Source organism: Nannospalax galili, unplaced genomic scaffold (assembly GCF_000622305.1).
Source record: "Nannospalax galili isolate Female #2095 unplaced genomic scaffold, S.galili_v1.0 scaffold473, whole genome shotgun sequence".
Classification (NCBI taxonomy): domain Eukaryota; kingdom Metazoa; phylum Chordata; class Mammalia; order Rodentia; family Spalacidae; genus Nannospalax; species Nannospalax galili.
In genome coordinates this window covers 166,049-185,384 of record NW_008334092.1, presented here as the reverse complement: position 1 = coordinate 185,384, position 19,336 = coordinate 166,049, and the positions used below count along the sequence as shown (strand labels likewise).

General features: G+C 41.9%; 1 protein-coding gene across 2 annotated transcripts; it reads right to left on the bottom strand.

Moving 5' to 3' along the window:
• Window positions 1–10,703: 10,703 nt before the first annotated feature.
• Window positions 10,704–18,766, bottom strand: Zbtb8a (zinc finger and BTB domain containing 8A). 2 transcript variants are annotated; one of them, XM_029561686.1, is made up of 3 exons: window positions 17,943–18,765; window positions 16,749–16,918; window positions 10,704–11,204 (listed from the first exon to the last, which is right to left on the bottom strand). In XM_029561686.1, exons 1-3 carry the CDS (start codon window positions 18,763–18,765, stop codon window positions 11,175–11,177), a joined length of 1,023 nt encoding a protein of 340 aa, XP_029417546.1. In that variant the 3' UTR covers window positions 10,704–11,174. The 2 variants fall into 2 exon arrangements, with proteins under 2 accessions (XP_029417546.1, XP_008827410.1); XM_008829188.2 differs by having other exon boundaries at window positions 10,705–11,385; window positions 17,943–18,766.
• Between the last annotated feature and the right edge of the window lie 570 nt (window positions 18,767–19,336).

The following is a 19,336-nucleotide window of genomic DNA, read 5'->3' as shown; positions in this document are numbered from 1 at the left end:
GTAGCTTTGCCTCAATAGGCCCAACTAATGTTTTAAAATATACTTTTTTTCTGTTACAGTACTAGAGATTGAAAGCAGGTAACTTAAAAAAACAAAACTGCTCTGGGTTTCATTTGTAACTAATCTTTTCTGATTGAGGGATTCTCTTGAGATGAAATTTGCAAAGATGAAGCTGGGCATGGTAGCGTACACCTTTAATCCCAGTACTCGGGAGGCAGAGGCAGGCGGATCCCTGTGAGTTCAAGGCCAGCCTGGTCTACATAGTGAGTTCCAGGACAGCTGGGGCTACAGGGAAACCCTGCCCAAAAAGACCAAAAAAAAAAAAAAATAAAAGAAATTTGCAAAGTTGGGATTTTATTCAGAAGACCTTAAGATTGCCACGAGGTGGTGCCAGATTTCATTAAAATATGCTGAACTTGAACTAAAAGGTAGTGTTCTCCCTGATCGCTGCATTATTTTCTCTGGGTATCTAACAGAAATCAACATTAATGAAGATGAGGCCCAGTGGATGTGAAAAGCAGCTCTTCAGTTAAATGTGTGGCAGGATCGCTGAGGGTGTGTCCTCTTGCACTCTCAGACAATTAGTTAACAATTAGTCAACTTCAAGTGTGGCTCTCCCACAAAAGGAAGCAGAACAGGTGCTGGACAGAAGCTCTGCTAAGAGCGCTGCTGCTCTTCCAGGGGACCTGAGTTATTCCTAGCACCCACATAGTGGTGTGTGCTGGGGATGGGTTACAACTGCCTGTAACTCCAGCTCCAAGTGCTCTACTTCCCTTCTCTGGCCTCTGGCCACACACAGACACAATAATAATAATAATAATAATAGTAATAAAAACTGCAGAAGGGGCTGGAGAGATGGCTCAGCAGTTAAGAGCACTGACTGCTCTTGCAGAGGACCCGGGTTTGATTCCCAGCCCCCACATGGCAACTATGAACCATCCTTAACTCCAGTTCCAGGGGAATCTGAAGCCCTCCTCTGACCTCTGCAGCATTGCATGACACGGGTACACTCACATACATGCAGGCAATACACTCATACATATAAAATAATAAATTTTTTTTGTTTTTTTTTTGGTCTTTTTGAGACAGGGTCTCTGTATAGCTCCAGCTGTCCTGGAACTCAGTATGTAGAACAGGCTGGCCTTGAACTCACAGAGATCCGCCTGCCTCTGCGTCCCAAGTGCTGGGATTAAAGATGTGTGCCATCATGCCTGGCAATAATAAAATATTTTTTAAAAACTGCAGAAGAACCACTGACACTTTGTTATGGCATATTTCCAAGATTAGGGCTATTTATTTTTATTTTTAATTAAAAAAATTTTTTGTCTTTTTGAGACAGGGAGACCCTGTCTCAAAAAGATCCCCCCCCCCCAAAAAAAAAACCCCTAAAACCATGTCAGGCTAGCACAGTGAGTATCTTACAATCCCAGCACTCTGACATAGGAAGTTTCTGAGTTGGGGCCCAATTTGGGCAAGACCCTGTTTCCATAAAACTAAATCAGGTCACATATAGACTCTACACCTAGTCAGGTTAACTGCCATTTATTTATTTATTTATTTATTTATTTATTTGTTATTGTTTATTTTTTTTGGTTTTTTTGAGACAGGGTCTCCCTGTAGCCCCAGCTGGCCTGGAACTCACTATGTAGAACAGGCTGGCCTTGAACTCGCAGGAGATCCACCTGCCTCTGCCTCCTGAGAGCTGGGATTAAAGGTGTGTACCACCACACCTAGCCCTGGTTAGCTGCATTTTTTAAAAAATTATTTAAAAAAAATTTTTAATTCATTTTTACAAAGCCAGGCATGGTGGCTATATGAAATCTGGTGTTAAAAAAAACAAAAAGTACCAGAGCTGGAGATGAATCAGCAGTTATGAGCACTTACTGCTGTTCCAGAAGACCCAAGTTCAATTCCCAGCAACCATGTTGGGTGACTCACAGCTGCATATAGTTCCAACTCCTGGGGGAGTCTCACACATCTGACTTTCACGGGCACCTGCATGCACATGAACATACACATAGGCACACACACACATACAATTAAAACTAAAAATAAAGATTTAAAAACAAAAATATTCAAATGAGTTGTTTCACAGAAAAGTTGAACATTTGAGGAGAAAGCTTTAAATCAAGCTGCTCTGGACCACTGAGGTGGCTCGGCGGGTAAAGGTGCTTGCCACCAAACCTGAGGACCTGAGTTCAATCCCCGAAATCCACATGGTTGAAAGAAGAGACTTCTGCAGTTTATCCTCTGAGCTCCACGTGTGCACCATGGCACTCACGTGCAAACATATACACATAATAAATGAATATTAAAAAATGAAAATGGAGCTGGAGAGATGGCTTAGTGTCTAAGAGTACTGGCTGCTCTTGCAGAGAACCTGGGTTCGGGTCCCAGCCAACACCCATGTGGCAACTAACAACTGTCCATAACTCTAGTTCCAGATGATCTAACATCCTCCTCAGGCCTCTGTAGGCATTGCACAAATGAGTGCACTTAGATACATGCAAGCAATACATTCATACACATAAAATATTTTAATTTAAAAAATGAAAATAAGAGCCAGGCATGGTGACACACACCTTTGATCCCAGCACTCAGGAGGCAGAAGCAGGCGGATCTCTGTGAGTTCAAGGCCAGCCTGGTCTACATAGTGAGTTTCAGGCTAGCTGGGACTACAGAGAGAACCTGTCTCAAAAAGGAAAAAAGAAAATAGCTGTTTTGCTCACCTCAAAGCCTGATAACTTAGGTCAAAAGAAACTGCATAAGTGCGATGTGGGATATAGTAAAGGTTGTTATATTCATGGAACAGAATCTGAGGTCCCAGATCTCCCTTTAATGGCCAAACGTCCCCCCCCCAAGTCTTTTTGAGACAGGGTCTCCCTGTAGCCCCAGCTGTCCTGGAACTCACTATGTAGACCAGGCTGGCCTTGAACTCACAGAGATCCGCCTGCCTCTGCCTCCTGAGTGCTAGGATTAAAGGCGTGTGCCACCACGCCTGGCTCCAAATGGCCTTCTTAACAAAATATAGTTTAATGTGTTACAATAAAATTGCCAGAAGGACAAATGGGTAATGTTTTCAGCTGAAAACACCCAGAAAATGTCTTATAGGAGACCCAGACACAGGACAGTAAGTAACACTGAAAAAGTGTTAGGTGATAGATTCTGGTTCCTTACGTGAAGAAACTAGTTCTTGCTCTCAGTTCCTGTTCTGGCCTTCACAGGCACTGCCATTCATGTGCACATAACCCTGACAGAAGCATATATATACAATGAAAAATAAAATCTTGGGGGTGGAGAGGTGGCTCACTGGTTAAGAGCACTGGCTGTTCTTGCAGAAGACCCAGGTTTGAATCCCAGCACCCACATGGCAGCTAAAAACTGTCCATAACTCCAGTTCCAGGGGATCTGACAGCCTCGTCTGTCCTCCGTGGCCGTTGCCCAACACGGGTGCACCTACTTACATGCAGGCAAGACACACATACACACAAAAATAATAAAATATTTAAAAAAAATCTGCCGGGCGTGGTAGCGCATGCCTTTAATCCCAGCACTTGGGAGGCAGAGGCAGGCGGATCTTTGTGAGTTTGGGGCCAGCCTGGGTTACATAGTTCTGGGACAGCTGGGGCTACAGGGAGACCCTGTCTCCAAAAAAAAAAAAAAAAGAAAATCTTTGGGGGTTGGAGAGATGGCTTAGCAGTTAAGAACACTTGACTGTTCTTTCAGAAGACCCAGGTTCGAATCCCAGCACCCACATGGCAGCTAACAACTCTCCGTAACTCCAGTCCCAGGGGATCCAACAGCCCCTTCTGACCTCCGCAGGCATTGCACGACACGGGTGCACTTACCTACATGCAGGCAATGGACGCATACACATAAAATAAAAATAATAAATAAAAAATTTTTTTAAAGCTGCTGCTTATTTAACCCATTTTGCTTCTCTCGCTTTTTTTTTTTTTTTTTTTGGTATTTTTGAGACAGGGTCTCCCTGTAGCCCCAGGTGGCCTGGAACTCACTATGTAGAATAGGCTGGCCTTGAACTCACAGAGATCCACTTGCTTCTGCCTCCCAAGTGCTCAGATTAAGTGCACCACCACACCTGGCTTAAAAAAATTTTTTTTAAAGATTTTATATTTTAACTTGGGAGGCAGAAGTAATGGAGCTCTGTGAGTTCAGGCTGGACTAGGGAGACCTTGTCAAAACAAAACTAAATAAAAAACAAAAATTAAAAAAATTTTTTCAATTGATTACTTATTTTGTGTGAACTCTGCAAAAGTAGCAAGTGCTCTTAACCACTGAGCACTTTCTTCAGCCCCTTAGAAATTTTTTTAGGTTGGGTGTGATAGCACATGTACTCTATATGCAAGAGGTAGGCAGATCTCTTTGAGTTCGAGGTCAACCTCATCTACATAGTGAATTCCATGTGAGTCCCAAGTCTAAATAATGAGACTCTGTCTCAAAGAACAAAAATAGAGAATTTCAGGCTTATTTTTTAAATTTTTTTTTGATTTTTTGATTTTTATTTTATAATGTATGAGTGTATTGCCTGCATGTTGTTGTGGGGTGCTTCACCAGAGAAGACCACTCAGACAAAATTTTGCCAAATGAAAGTCTTTACTGGCCAGGGCTATTACACAAGGGTGTCAGAACCTAAGTGTGTATCCCTGATTCATCTCTAGGGTAAGCTTTTGTACAGAGAAACCATAACCAGGGGTGCAAGGTTTAAGTTCCTAAGCTTACAAGTGCAAAGCCCCCTTAACAATTTCTATTCTATTAGGCAACAATTACTATTTTGCAGAAGCAAGCCAAGCGTAACCTACAGAAGCCATAAATCTGCAGTTAGCAGGTGCGCTCCAGGACACTCTGACCTGTTCCCAAGACAACTGGGGTCTAGCTGACATGCGTTCCCATATCCTGGGCCAACTGCCTAATAATTTCAGAGACTAGAGTCAGTCTAAACTTTAATGTGGAGTAGCTATGGTCAAAAAGGTGCCCTATTACATTGTAGGTAGGTGCACCTCTGTCATGCAGTGCCCACGGAGGCCAGAAGAGTGCATTGGATCCTCTGGAACTGGAGTTATGGACAGTTGTTAGCCACCATATGGATGCTGGGAATAGAACCAGGGTCCTCTGGAAGAGCAGCCAGTACTCTTACTCACCGAGCCATCTCTCCACCCTCCCAAACAAACAAACTTAATTGATTGAATTTACATATTTTGTGTGTGTATGTGGAGGTCAGAGGACAACCTGCAGGAGCCAATTCTTTTCTTTCACCATGTGGGTCCTGGAGCTCGAATTCAGATTTCCAGGCTTGGCAGCAAGTGCCTTTACTCACTGATCCATTTCACCTTCCCCAAAGGTGTAGCCCAGGTTGCCCTGGAACTCATGATTGTCCTCCCTCCACCTCTTCAGCATAGCCTATCAGCTTGTGCCACTGCAACCAGCCCATTTTGGTTTTTGCAGACACTAGGTACACTGCATAGTGCTGAACTCTGCAAACTTCATCCCATCATGAAGACACTTAGGCTGGATGTGGTGGCGCATGCCTTTGAGCCCAGCACTCAGGAGGCAGAGGCAGGCAGGTCTCTGTGAGATTGAGGCCAACCTGGTTTACAGAGTGACTTCCAGGCCAGCTGGAGCAACAGGGAGACCCTGTCTCCAAAAAAAAAAAAAAAAAAAAAAATCAAAGCATTTAGGGCTGGTGATATGGTTCAATGATTAAGGATGCTTTCTGCCATTCCATAGGACTTGAATATGTCAGGTGGCTCACAACCACTACAACTCCAGCTCCAGGGGATGGGATACCCTCTTCTGGCCTCTTCAGGCACACACACACACACACACACACACACACACACACACACAAAACTAAAAAGTTGAATCTTTAAAATAAAATCATGGATCTGGAGAGAGGGCTCAGCAGTTAACACACTTGCTGCTCTTGCATGGGACCCAGGTTAGGTTCTCAGCACTTATATATTGGATCACATCTGTCTGTAATTCCAGTTACAGGGGATCTGATGCCCTCTTCTGGATTCCTTGGGTACCTGGCATGCACATGGTATACTATGTACATGCAAGCTAAACATAGAAAATACATACATAGAAAAATATCTTCTAAAAAGGGTAAGTTTAAAATAAAATAGTTCAGAATTTGCCAGGGTAGAGCACTCTGCCCTGCAGCAGGGTAGTAACTGAGACCTTAGCAGATTGCCTGAGAGTGCCAAAATCAGGCCTCTTAGTGAACTTCCCAAATTGTGCTGTAGTGTTCCCTAGCAGGGGTCCAGACATTGGAAGGAAGCTAGAGTGTACCTGACTGGAGCCTGACTTGGGTCTCTGTGGGAGCTGAGTAGCTGATCCGAAGCCATCAGTTTCCTCCAAAATAAAATCTGAGAGAACCTGAAACCTAGACCAACCAGCTTTACATATTCAATAAGAAAACAACCAAGGCACACCAATGATACAAACAGAAGCAGACTTCCAACTCAATAAAAGAAGGCTTGTTTCATACCAGATTCACAAACAAAAAAAGAAATTACATGCCAAAATCACAATGGGAGAATAATAATATGGAAAACCACAATGGCATGTTCCCACAAACTCCTCCAGTCCTGTAGAAAGAGTTCTACAAGGAGAACCCCTGGAGATAACCCAATACACAGAATTTAGAAGAACAATCATCAACATGATCAGGGAATTCAACAAATTTAAAGAACATAAAAACAAAGACCTGAAAGAAGGAAGGGACAGATTTCTGACGGAACTCGCAAAAGAAAAACATTGATGAAAACTCAGGCTGAAATGAAGAAGGATGTGAAAACTCAATAAGCCTATTTGAAACAATAGGAGAAAGCCTCACTGCTAGAATGAATGAAATGGAAAACAGAGTATCAATACTGGCAGATAAAGGTGAAGATCTGGACCGCTCAAGTAAAGATTATGAAAAATAAAAAAAAAACAGGAATAGAATATGCAGGAAATGTGGGACACCATGAAGAGACCAAATCTGTGTATCATAGGCAGAGATGAAGGAGAAGAATCTCAGGTTAACGGTATTGACCAGATCCTAAACAGGACTGTAGAAGAGAATTTCCCCAAATTAAGGAAAGACATGCCCATACACATACAAGAAGCACATAGAACACCAAATAGGAACAGAAAAGAAACTCCCCATTGACATACCATCAGTAAAAACACTAAACATACAGAACAAAGAATACTGAATCTGCAAAAGGAAAAAACAAGTCACATATAAAGGAAAACCCATCAGAATTACAGCTGACTTATCAATGCAAACTATGAAAGCCAGAAGAGCCTGGGCCAAGGTATTTCCAGTTCTAAATGACCATAGATGCCAGCACAGAATACTTTACCCAGCAAGAATGTCTATTACAGTTGAAGGTGAAAGAAAAATCTTCCACAACACAAATAGGCTGAAGGAATACATGTTCTCAAAACTGGTCCTTCAAAGAGTACTTGAAGCAATACAAAGAGTGGAGAAAGGAACAACGATACCCCAGGGGCAACAGAAAGACACTAAATAAAGGTATAATTGTGGAAACACAAAATTAGACAAGAATGCAAACAGTATTGATGGCAACCAATACAAATCTTTCAGCAATAACTTTAAATATCAATGGACTGAATTCTCCAGTCAAAAGATACAGGCAGGGATGGAGAGATGGCTCAGCGGTTAAGAACACGGGTTGTTCTTGCAGAAGACCTGGGTTCGAATTCCAGCATCCACATGGCAACAACTGTCCGTAACTCCAGTCCCAGGGGAGCCGACAGCCTCTTCTGGCATTGCACAACACAGGTGCACTTACCTACATGCAGGCAATACATGCATACACATAAAATAAAAATAAATGAAATTTTTTTAAGTTTATAAAAAAAAGATACAGGCTAGTTGAATGGATTAAGAAACAAAATTTATCTTTTTGTTGTCTGCAAGAAACCCATCCCACCTTGAAGGACAGGCACCATCTTGAAAGGATGGAAAATATTTTTTTTTTCTTTTTTGTCTTTTTGAGACAGGGTCTCCCTGTAGTCCCAGCTGACCTGAACTCACTATGTAGACCAGGCTGGCCTTGAACTCACAAAGATCTGCCTGCCTCTGCCTCCTGAGTGCTGGGACTAAAGGCATGCACCATCACGCCCGGCCTGATAGAAAAGAATTTTTCAAGAAAATGGCACTAAGAAACAAGCAGGGGTTGCAGTTCTAATATCTGACAAAATAGACTTCAAAGTAAAACTAATCGGAAGAGATAAAGAAGGTCTCTTCATTCTGATCAAAGGAACAATTAACCAAGAAGATATTACAATCATGAACATATATGCATCAAAATCTGGTGCACTCAAATTCCTAAAAACAACACTACAGGATGTTAAGACACAGATTACCCCCAACTCAATAATAGTAGGGGACTTCAATAGCCCACTGTCTCCATTAGACTGGCCAACTGGACAAAGAATAAAGAGAGACATCTGAATTAAATGATATCATACAGCAAATGAACCTAACAGACATCTTTGAATATTCCACCCAAGCACCAAAGAATACACTTTCTATTCAGCTTCCCGTGGAACTTTCTCAAAACAAACCTCAACAAATTCAAAAAAATTGAAATAATTCCATGCATTCTATCAGAGCACAATGCAGTAAAGCTTAATATCAACTCCAGAAGAAGCTGAGCCATCTCTCCAGCCCCCACAACTCACAAGCATCTCTTAAGGGACTGAAGAGATGGTGCGGCGGTTAAGAGCACTGACTGCTCTTGCAGAGGACCTGCCCACCTCTGCTTCCTGATTGCTGTGATCAAAAGCATGTGCCGCCATGCCCAGCTTAATTTTATTTTTAAACAAATTTTAAAAAATTTTGTCAGCCAAGAGAGGTGGTGCACGCCTTTAGTCCCAGCACTTGGGAGGCAGAGGCAGGCAGATCTCTGTGAGTTTGAGGCCAGCCTGGTCTACATAGTGAGTTCCAGGCCAGCTGAGGCTACAGGGAGACCCTGTCTCAAAAAGCCAAAAAGAAATTATTTTATATGTGTGTGTGTTTTGCTTGCATGTTTGTATATGTACCACATGCATGCAGTGCCCTCCATGGTTTTATTTATGTGTGTGTGTGTTTGTATTTTACATGTGAGTGTGCAAGTGTATGGAGACCAGAGCAGGACATCCAGAGTCATCTTTTTAAAAAATATTTTATTATTTTTATTTTATGTGTATGAGTGTATTGCCTGCATGTGTGTGAGTGCACCCAAGTCATGCAGTGCCACAGAGGTCAGAAGAGGGCTTTGGATTCCCCTGGAACTGGAGTTAAGGATGGTTTGTAGCTGCCATGTGGGTGCTGGGAATTGAACCCGGGTCCTCTGCAAGAGCAGTCAGTGCTCTTAACTGCTGAGTCATCTCTCCAGCCCCCAGAGTCATCTTTTTAAAAAGTTAATTTTATGTGTATGAGTGTTATGCCTGCCATGTATGTCATGCAGTGACTGAGGAGGCCCGAAGAGAACATCAGAGCCCTTGAAACTGGAGTTACAGACAGACCCATCCTGCCTTATTGCCTTGAGATGGTCTTTCACTGAACTGGAAACTCAGCATTTGGGCCTGGCTGACCGGCCAGTTAGCAATTAGCATCCATCTGTCTTAACCCCTCAGTGCTGGAGTTGCAGGTGCAGCCATGTCTAGTTTTTTAACCTGGGTGCTTGAGATTCAAACTCAGGTCTTTATGCTTGCAGATCAAATTTTCTTACCAAAGAACAATTGTTTATGTGTGTGCTTTTACACTCAGCTGCATATGTATACACATGTGCATATATGTGGAGGCCAGAGGTCAATTTCTGCCATCTTTTATCATTTTCCACTTTATGTTTGAGAGTCTCTTCATTGAACCCGGAACTCATTTCTAGGGATCTGCCTATTTCCCCTCCACCGAGCACTGGGGTTCCATATGCACTGGCTGTGTCTGGCTTTTTACCTGGGTGCTGAGGACCAAAGTCAGGTCCTCATGCCTGCATGACAAGCATTTTACCTCCTGAGTTGTTTCTCCAGCCTCTCTTCTTTCTTTTCAACAATATTATCTCATAAGAGTAACTTTTAATTTAATGACAAAAATTCAAATATGAAGAATTTCAAGCATTTTAGATTAGCCTTCAGTCATAATCCAGAACCATTTAGGATACTAGAATAATGATGTTATTTCAGACTGAATTTTTTTTTTTTTGTCTTTGTCTTTTTGAGACAGGGTCTCCCCTGTAGCCCCAGCTGTCCTGGAACTCACTATGTGGACCAGGCTGGCCTCAAACTCACAAAGATCCACCTGCCTCTGCCTCCCGAGTGCTGGGATTAAAGGCGTGCACCATCACGCCCGGCCAGACTTGAAATTTTTAATAGGCTTACTGAGCCTGGTAGGTAGTTAGCTAGACTCTTGAATGTGCTCTTACCTGGCTCCCTGTACTAGATACTGTATGTGATTCAGTATTAATAGTGTATGTGATTTTTAAAACACTTTAAAATTATGTTACAGTTTAGAGGCAGGTGAGATGGCTGGAGGGTAAAGGTTCCTGCCATCAAGCCCGACAACCTGAATTGATTCCCGGGATCCACATGGTGGAAGGAGGAAACCTACTGTAAGATGTTTTCTGACTTCCATGAATACGCAATAGCATGCACATGCTGCCCCCCAACAAATAAAAATGTAAGAAAAATAATCTTCAAGTTTTGTTGTGATAAATTTATTTAAAATATTTTATTTGAAAAGTTTGCTAAATAGATTTTCCAATATTGACAGAAAAGGGGTACCTCTGTAATAACATAAGAGAGTAACTGTTCACCCATCATGCCAATCAACTCAACCAAGGTCTTTCCAGTGCAGCAACATATCTTAGGGCACCAAAGTTCAGAATGGATAAAATGGCCTATTCAGAAAGCATGCAAGTTATACCAGGTCATTTCCTCTAAGACAGTATGATAAACCTGTTAACCAGTCTGCCCATGGGAAGAGAGATACAAGATGTCCATGTGAACTGCAGACATGCCAGCTGTCAGTTCCCATGATGGCTACCTAATATTGGGCTTTATCTCTTTTTCTTCCTCTTCACTATCATCAACTTGCTGGATGACCAGATCAACAGATCCATCCTCTACAATCTCCACATAAGATCGATTCTCTTCACTTAAGTGCCATCGAGACTCCTTTTCTCCATCTGATGGGGACATAAGATGTTGCTCAGCTTCCAAATCAATGGGGAGACGGTCTATGCCAACTTCAGCAAGGCATTCATTGCACAGTCTGTAGTGCCTGGTGCCCTCCTGGACCACTTGCCCTGTTAGGTCAGTAGCATGACATTTGCATTTTCTGCAGATTAGTTTGCACGCCTGGTGAATCTGTGTAGCGATTTAAATAGTGATAAAAATGAATTTTCAAAAGCAGGTCTGTTTTAGGGGACAGTTTATAAAATTAAGATGTTCAAGGCTATGTGTTAAATTTGACATCTAATTATCAGAAAAGATCAAGTGTTGGTGATAAATTGATGCCATGGAAATGTCAGATATCAGCTTTCTCTTAATCATACTATATTGGTTTTGTTGTTACTATCACATATGTAACCATTTCACACATTCATTAATCCAATAGTATTTTGATATGTAAGATAAGGAGATTCCTTCCCAGGATAACAGTTGCAAACATTTCCTGGAACTCACTGTGTAGACAAGGCTGGCCTTGAACTCTCGGAGATCCACTTGCCTCTGCCTCCCAAGTGCTGGGATTAAAGGCGTGTGCCACCATGCCTTGGCTATCTCCTCACTTTTTAAAAAAAAATTAAAAAAAAAACTTTATTGAGAATTTCATACATGTATATAAGGTGATTTGATCAAATCCACACCCACTCCATCCCCTCCAACCCCTCCCATATCTCCCCATCACTTTTTTCTGACAACTTCATGTACTTTTTTTTCTCTTTCTCTTTTCTTTCTCTCTCTTTCTTTTTTTGTGGGGCTTTTTTCCACTCTAACCTCCCCCCCCCCCCCCGAAGAGGTCTGTTATTAGGACTTACTATTTTTTTCAGTCTTTTTAAGACAGAGTCTCCCTGTAGCCCCAGCTGTCCTGGAACTCTTTATGTAGACCAGGCTGGCCTTGAACTCACAGAGATCCGCCTGCCTATGCCTCCCGAGTGCTGGGATTAAAGGCGTGTGCCACCACGCCTGGCTGTTATAAGGACTTTTACAAATTATTTGCCTATGTGTATGTGTAATGTGGGAATGGGGATATGCACATGCTATGGTGAATGTGGGGAGGTCAGGGGACAATTCTGTGGAATTGGTTCTCTCCTTCCACATTTATATGGGATCTGGGAATCTGGGGATTGAACTCAGGTTTCCAGGCTTGCATGAGCCATCTTGTCAGCCCTGTTCTAAGAACTTTATATAGTTTAATTTGGGAGTCAAAAATCTTATTTAAAAAATTTTTACTAGCCATAGGAAGAAAAGTACAGTCCCAAATATAAACTTATCAACATTTTTGCTGCCTGCTTCTTCATTACTAATGGATGCCTCTCACAGGGCTGATATGAGGACCACATGAGTTAAAAGATCAGAAAATAAATAAAAATCTTAAAAAGTTTCATTTTAAAATATACTGTTTCTTACAGAAAGACTCATTGTTTTCACTAATAACACTTAGATCTTGGCACATGCATCTCTCATCTGTATGTATCTAATCTGTATGTAACTAGTCATGGTTGGTTGCACTCGGTTAACTCAATTTTATGTCTTACAGGGTTTATACTGAGTTCAATATTGTATAGCTATATTAATTCAACTGTGAACCTAAAAATTTTATAGTCACTTTTGAAAGAGATATATCTTTTCTCTGGAAATTGTTGTTGAGTATGTTAAAGCTGTAATGAAATGCTTCTTCTAAAAAATAAAAAATTAAGATGGGTATGGTGGCGTATGCCTTTAATCACAGCACTCAGGAGGCAGAGGCAGGTGGATCTTTGTGAGTTCAAGGCCAGCCTGGTCTACATAGTGAGTTCCAAGATAGCTGGGGCTACAGGGAGACCCTGTCTCAAAAAGACCAAAATAAATAAATAAAAAAAAAATTTAAAAAATCTTAAAAATTTAATTGACAAATGATTACATATTATCATTATAGTTAGTAATAAACTACTTTGTTCAATAGATGTTTGGATAGTAGATAATGGACTTTAACTGAAAAATTATGAGAATTAATTGTAAAATGTTGGATTAATGTTTGTGGAATATTCACTTAAAGTCAGAACAGAATGGGAAGAGGTCACCAAACAGAGTCAAAATAAAAGTCCAAGAAAGCTAACATGGTCTGGAAAAAAAACGAAGAAACTGTCTGGAACTCCGGTCAGACAGTGAGCTTTGCTTAACCACTGACATGTTAAACAGGAAATATCAAAAGTATACATTCTGAATGAATCCTTAGTTCTTCTGAGATCATAAGATTATGGGTATCACCTGTAATACACATTTTTGTTACAAGTTTTAACAGATTCATGTTCATCCCTCCAATTCTAATATAATAATGAAGTTAAATAATTAAGTGAAACATTATACTGTTAAACTTGAAAATAGTGTAAAAGGAATCAATCTCTGTACCAATAAGTGCTCAAATTTTTTGTGTATTTTGCCTGCATGCATGTAAGTGCACCCATGTCATGCAATGCTCACAGAGGCCAGAAGAGGGCGTTGGATTCCCTTGAACTACAGTTACCAACAGTTGCTAGCTGCTATGTGGGTGCTGGGGAATTGAACCTGGGTCCTCTGGAAGAATCACCAGTGCTCTTAACTGCTGAGCTCTCTCTCCAGCCTCATGGTCTCTTAATTTCATTCCCCATAAAAGGAACCAAGCCTCCTTTCAGAAATAGCTGATTCATTGTTGTTACTGTTTTGTTTTTTCGAAACAGGGTCTTGGTATGTAGTATTGGCAGCCTGGTACTTTGTAACTCAGGCTTGCCTTGAACTCACAGAAATCCTGCCTTAGCTTCCTGAATTCTGAGATTATGGGTATAAACTGCAACATCCAACTCCTGATTCCAGTTTTGTGAGGAAAAGTATAGGGTGAACCTAGGCCTCTTTTGGGGTGCAGAGGACAAGGACACTTCCAAAATCTAATGACTGTGACAAAGTAACATTAGAGCATTTCAAGATAGAGATGCTCCCTGGCTACACTGAAAACGTGAGCATCAAAATGAAGAACAGAAGTGGGGTATGAGGCTGGGCGTGATGGCACACGCCTTTAATCCCAGCAGAGGCAGACAGATCTCTGTGAGTTCAAGGTCAGCCTGGTCTACAGAGTGAGTTCCAGGCCAGCTGGGGCTATAAGGAGATCTTGTCTCAAAAAGACCAAAAGAAAAAAAAAATTATCTCCTACTTCAAGGTCTCAAAGGAGAATATTATTTTAAAAATATATTTATACTTTATTTATTGTGTGTTTGTGTATCCACTGTGTTTATTATTTTTGTTTATGTGTATGTGTCTTCCTATGTGAGTTTATGTGCAATGTGTGTGTGCAGGTGCCCATGGAAGCCAGAGGGCTGGATCTTCTGGAACTAGAGTTACAGATAGTCATGAGCTGCATGATGTGTGTGCTGGGAACTGAACCTGGGTCTTCTGCAAGAACAGCATGTTCTCTGCTGAGCCATCTCTCTAGCCCCAGAGGACAACTTCTGAGAACTGGTTCTCTCTCCTTCTACAGTGTGGATCTCTGGGATTAAACACGGGTCATCAGGTTTGGTGGCAAGTACCTTTACCCTTTTAGCCATCTTGATGGCCCATAGAACAGAAATTTTTGTATAACTTTATATAAAGTTATGTATTATGTACAAAGCAAAAACAGTACTGCAGAAGTTGGTTTTTAAAAAATTTTTATTTTATGTGTATAAGTGTATTGCCTGCATCTATATAAGTGCACCTGTGTTGTGCAGTGTCTACAGAGGTCAGAAAAGGGCACTGGATCCCCTGGAATTGGACTTATAGTTGTTAGCTGCCATGTGGGTGCTGGAAATTGAACCCAGATCCCATGCAAGAGCAGCTAGCGCTCTTAACCGCTGAGCCATCTCTCCAGCCCAGCCCCATGAAAAAATTACTTTTTAATTAATTTATTTGTTATTTGTGTGTGTGTGAGCACACACGCCATAGGATGCATGCGAAGGTCAGAGGACTATTTCATAGAGTTAGTTCTCTCCTTCCATCCTTACATGGGTTCTAGGAGTCAAACTCGTCAGACTTGCATCATCATCAGATAGCAAGGCTGTCCCTGATGAGCCATCTCTTCATGGCCTAAGAATTATTTTTTAAAAATTTATTTACACTGTTATGGGGCTGGAGAGATGGCTCAGTGGTTAAGAGCACTGACTGCTCTTGCAGAGAGTCCGGGTTCAATTCCCAGCACCCACACAGCGGCTACAAACCATCCTTAACTCTAGTTCCAGGGGAATCCGAAGCCCTCTCCTGACCTCCGCAGCATTGTACAACACAGGTGCACTCACATACATGCAGGCAATACACTCATACACATAAAATAAAAATAATAAATAAAATATTTAAAATTTTTATTTACACTGTTATTTTGCCTCTCTTAAAATTTTTATTCATTTTTATGTGTACAGGTGTTTTGCCTGCATGTATCAAAGTGCACCACATGTGTGCAATGTCTGCAGAGGCCAGAAGAGGGTGTTAGATCCTCTGGAACTGGAGTTATGTAAGGGGTGTTAGCTGTCATATGGGTGCTGGGAACTGAACCTGGGTCTTCTGCAAGAGCCATCTCTTCAGCCCCTAGGGTAAGAAATTTTTATTTTATTTCATTTTTTTTCTTTTTGAGACAGGGTCTCTCTGTAGCCCCAGCTGTCCTGGAGCTCACTATGTAGACCAGGCTGGCCTTGAACTCACAGAGATCCACCTGCCTCTGCCTCCCAAGTACTGGGACTAAAGGCACTATGCCTGGCAAGAATTCTTAATAGAGTTGTTTGAGCCGGGAGTGGTGGTGCACGCCTTTAATCCCAGCACTCTGGAGGCAGAGGCAGGTGGATCTCTGTGAGTTCGAGGCCAGCCTGGTCTCCATAGTGAATTCAGGACAGCTGGGGCTACAGAGGGAGACCAAAAAAAAAAAAAAATAGAGTTGTTTGAAGATATTTTCCTCCATAAATTTAGGTATGTGTGTTATGTGTGTGGTATATGTATGTGTACATGTTCCTGTATGTGCATACATGTGGAGGCCAGAGGTTAATGTTGAGAGTCTTTTGCTATTACTCTCTACCTCTTTTTTTTTTTTTTTTTTTTTTTTTGAGATGGTCTCAAAGCCAAGCCCAAGCCCAAGCCAGCCTGGAAACTCACTATGTAGACCAGGCTGGCCTGGAGCTCACTGATTTAGCAAGAGTATCTTGGTTAGTAAACTCTAGGGATCCTGCCTGTACTTCCCCAGCACCAGGATCACAGTGTGTATCACCATACCTGGCTTTTTTCTATGTGGGTGCTGGGGGTCCAAACTCAAGTCCTCATGCTTATGTGGTAAGCACTTTACTGAGTGAGACATCTCCTTATCACTAATTTAAAGTAATTATTAAGGCAGATAAAGGCAAAGTTGGAGATACAGCTCAGTAGCAGAGAGCTTGGCTGGTATGCATGATGCCCTGTTCAGTTCCCAGTAATAAAAGAAAAGGAAGAAAAGAAATTCAATATTTTACAAGAAGCAAAGTGATGAGAAATCATATACATACTGTTCGGAAATGGCTATTTAGATGGTCTAGCCTGCTAAATCGTTTTCCACAAGCTTGACACGGATAGGGCCTTTCTCCTGTATGGCAGCGCAGGTGGCGCTTGAGGTCTGATTTCCGCTTCACCACATGTGTGCAGTATGGGCACTTGAATCGCAGCCTGGACAGATCATCTGTCATGAGACAGTTTGATTAAATCACTGCAGAGACCATAATGACAGTTCTATTAGTGCAAGGGATCCAAAAGGAGTGGGGGAGACGTTACTTTAAAGGTAAAGAAAAGGACAAAGTGTACAGAGTGTCAGTGCAATCCTGTGTACAGAATTACAGCTTCAGTATTTTATATATTGACAACGACTGGACAAATTTAGACTATCACCCCTATCTTTTTATTTCATGTTGTGTTTTAAATATGTAGTATCATGCCAGGCGTGGTGGCGCTCACCTTTAATCCTAGCACTCGGGAAGCAGAGGCAAGCAGACCTCTGTGAGTTCAAGGCCAGCCTGGTCTACATAGTGAGTTCCAGGACAGCTGGGGCTACCGGGAGACCCTGTCTCAAAAAGACCAAAAGAAAAAAAAAAAAAAAGTAGTATCAGATTTGAAAACTATACACACAATCCAAAAATAAAAGCACTTCACTTTTAAAGATTTTAATTACATTTATTTATTTTTATTTTGTTGTCTTTGAGACAGGGTTTCCCTGCAGCCCCAGCTTTCCTGGAACTCACTGTGTAGACCAGAGTGGCCTCCATCTCACAGAGATCCACCTGCCTCTGCCTCCTGAGTGCTGGGATTAAATGCATATGCCACCACACCCACTGTTAATACACTTTTGATTGTGGTACCAGGGACAGAATCTAGGGTCTAAGACATGCTAAATACTCTACCACTCTACTACATCCTCAGGTATTTTTTTCTTTTTTCTTTTTCTTTTCATGTGGACATCTGTGGTGTGTGTGTGTGTAAGTACTTTTAGTATTCTAGTATTTTGACTGTCATTAAATGTACCCACTATTATATTTTGAAGTCAACATTTTAAACCCATGTTCTATGAAATCATTTTGAGTAAAATATGATGTTAAAAAAAAATCACTTGGTTCAATTGCCATAGCATCTAAAATTAAGGGCATGTTGAGATAGGACTGATTTATACAGGGCTTTGGAACTGGTGAGGGACTTAGGCTCTTTTGCAGTACCTGGAAAACTCCTGGATGTGACCTCAGATGCTTGACCGTACTGATACCCAACAGGAGCAGAGTCCATTTCAGCACCAGCTTGTGCTTGCTCTTCAGACTGGGAAGCGTGGTTGGCAGAATCAGATGTCTGTGATTCTGGTTTGCTGGACTTAAAATGAGCAACTTCAGACAGTGGGGACAGCCTCAAGTGCTTGGTCTTTTTGATGGAGTCTTTCCTTTGTTCATGCTTGGTCAGAGGTGGCTGAGTATTCCTTTGGCAGGCTGGATGATAATTAGACTTACTCCATGACTTTGCACTAATTACACTTGTCCCTTGGTCAGGGCTGAAGTGAGGCTGAGGGGAACTGCTCTCTTCTTGCCAGCCACCAGCATAAAGAGAGGGACGTTCTATCCTGTTTGAACTGGCGTCCTTATCAGAGAGACTAAAATAGCGATCCTTTTCTTTCTCACTAATGTCCAAGGAAGATTTAATGAACGTCTTGCACACGCTAATAACATCAGTCATCTGAAGGAAGCTTGCAGCGGACATCACTTCTATAACATTCTGTCCACTAAGAGAGAGTTTGCCGGAATAGACAAAGTCCAGGATAATTGTGAACGTGTCAGGAGAGAAGGCCTGAAATGTAGCTGTGGTTGGCTGACTCATCTCCTTCGAATTCTGAGAAAGCAGCATTTTAAAGTAGCCACTGCTAGCAAACAATACATTTCGGTGCGCTTTGAAGACCTTTCCTTCAACTAGAATACTGCAGTCACAAAACACATCTTGCCTGCGCTGCTCGTTGAGTTGCTGCAAGAGGTCAGACAGATGAGAGGAGATCTCCATTCTGTAGGGAAGAGACACATGGGGTTACCAGAGAGGAAGTGACAGACAAGCCCTCCGAGGAGAAGCCCATGACAGTAAGGATCAGAAGCCTCATTTTCCCATGGGACAGTAAGGCTCTGAGCCTTGTTTTCTTATCAAAACCTCCTTTCTTCTTTTTGTTTTTGAGACAAGGTTCCACTCTGTAGCCCTGACTAACCTGGAACTCCCTATGTAGACCAGGCTGGCCTTGAGCTCACAGAGATCCACCTGCCTCTGCCTCCTGAGTGCTGGGATTAAAGATGTGCGCCACCACGCCCAGCAACCTCTTTTCTTCTTAGAGAACATAGTCCCCAAGACACAAGAATATTGTAGCTATCACAGGAACTGGTAGTGCTGACCTATAATCCCAGCAATCCCAGCTACTCAGGAGGTTAAGGCAGGAGAATCACAAGTTCAAGGTCTGCCTCTGCTACAGAGAGAGTTCAAGGTTAGCCTAGAAAACTTGCAAGACCTTGTTTCAAATGAAAAAGTGAAGAAAAAAACTTGGGTTCTAGCTCACATGGTAAATTACTGGCCTAGCATGTGCATCAAG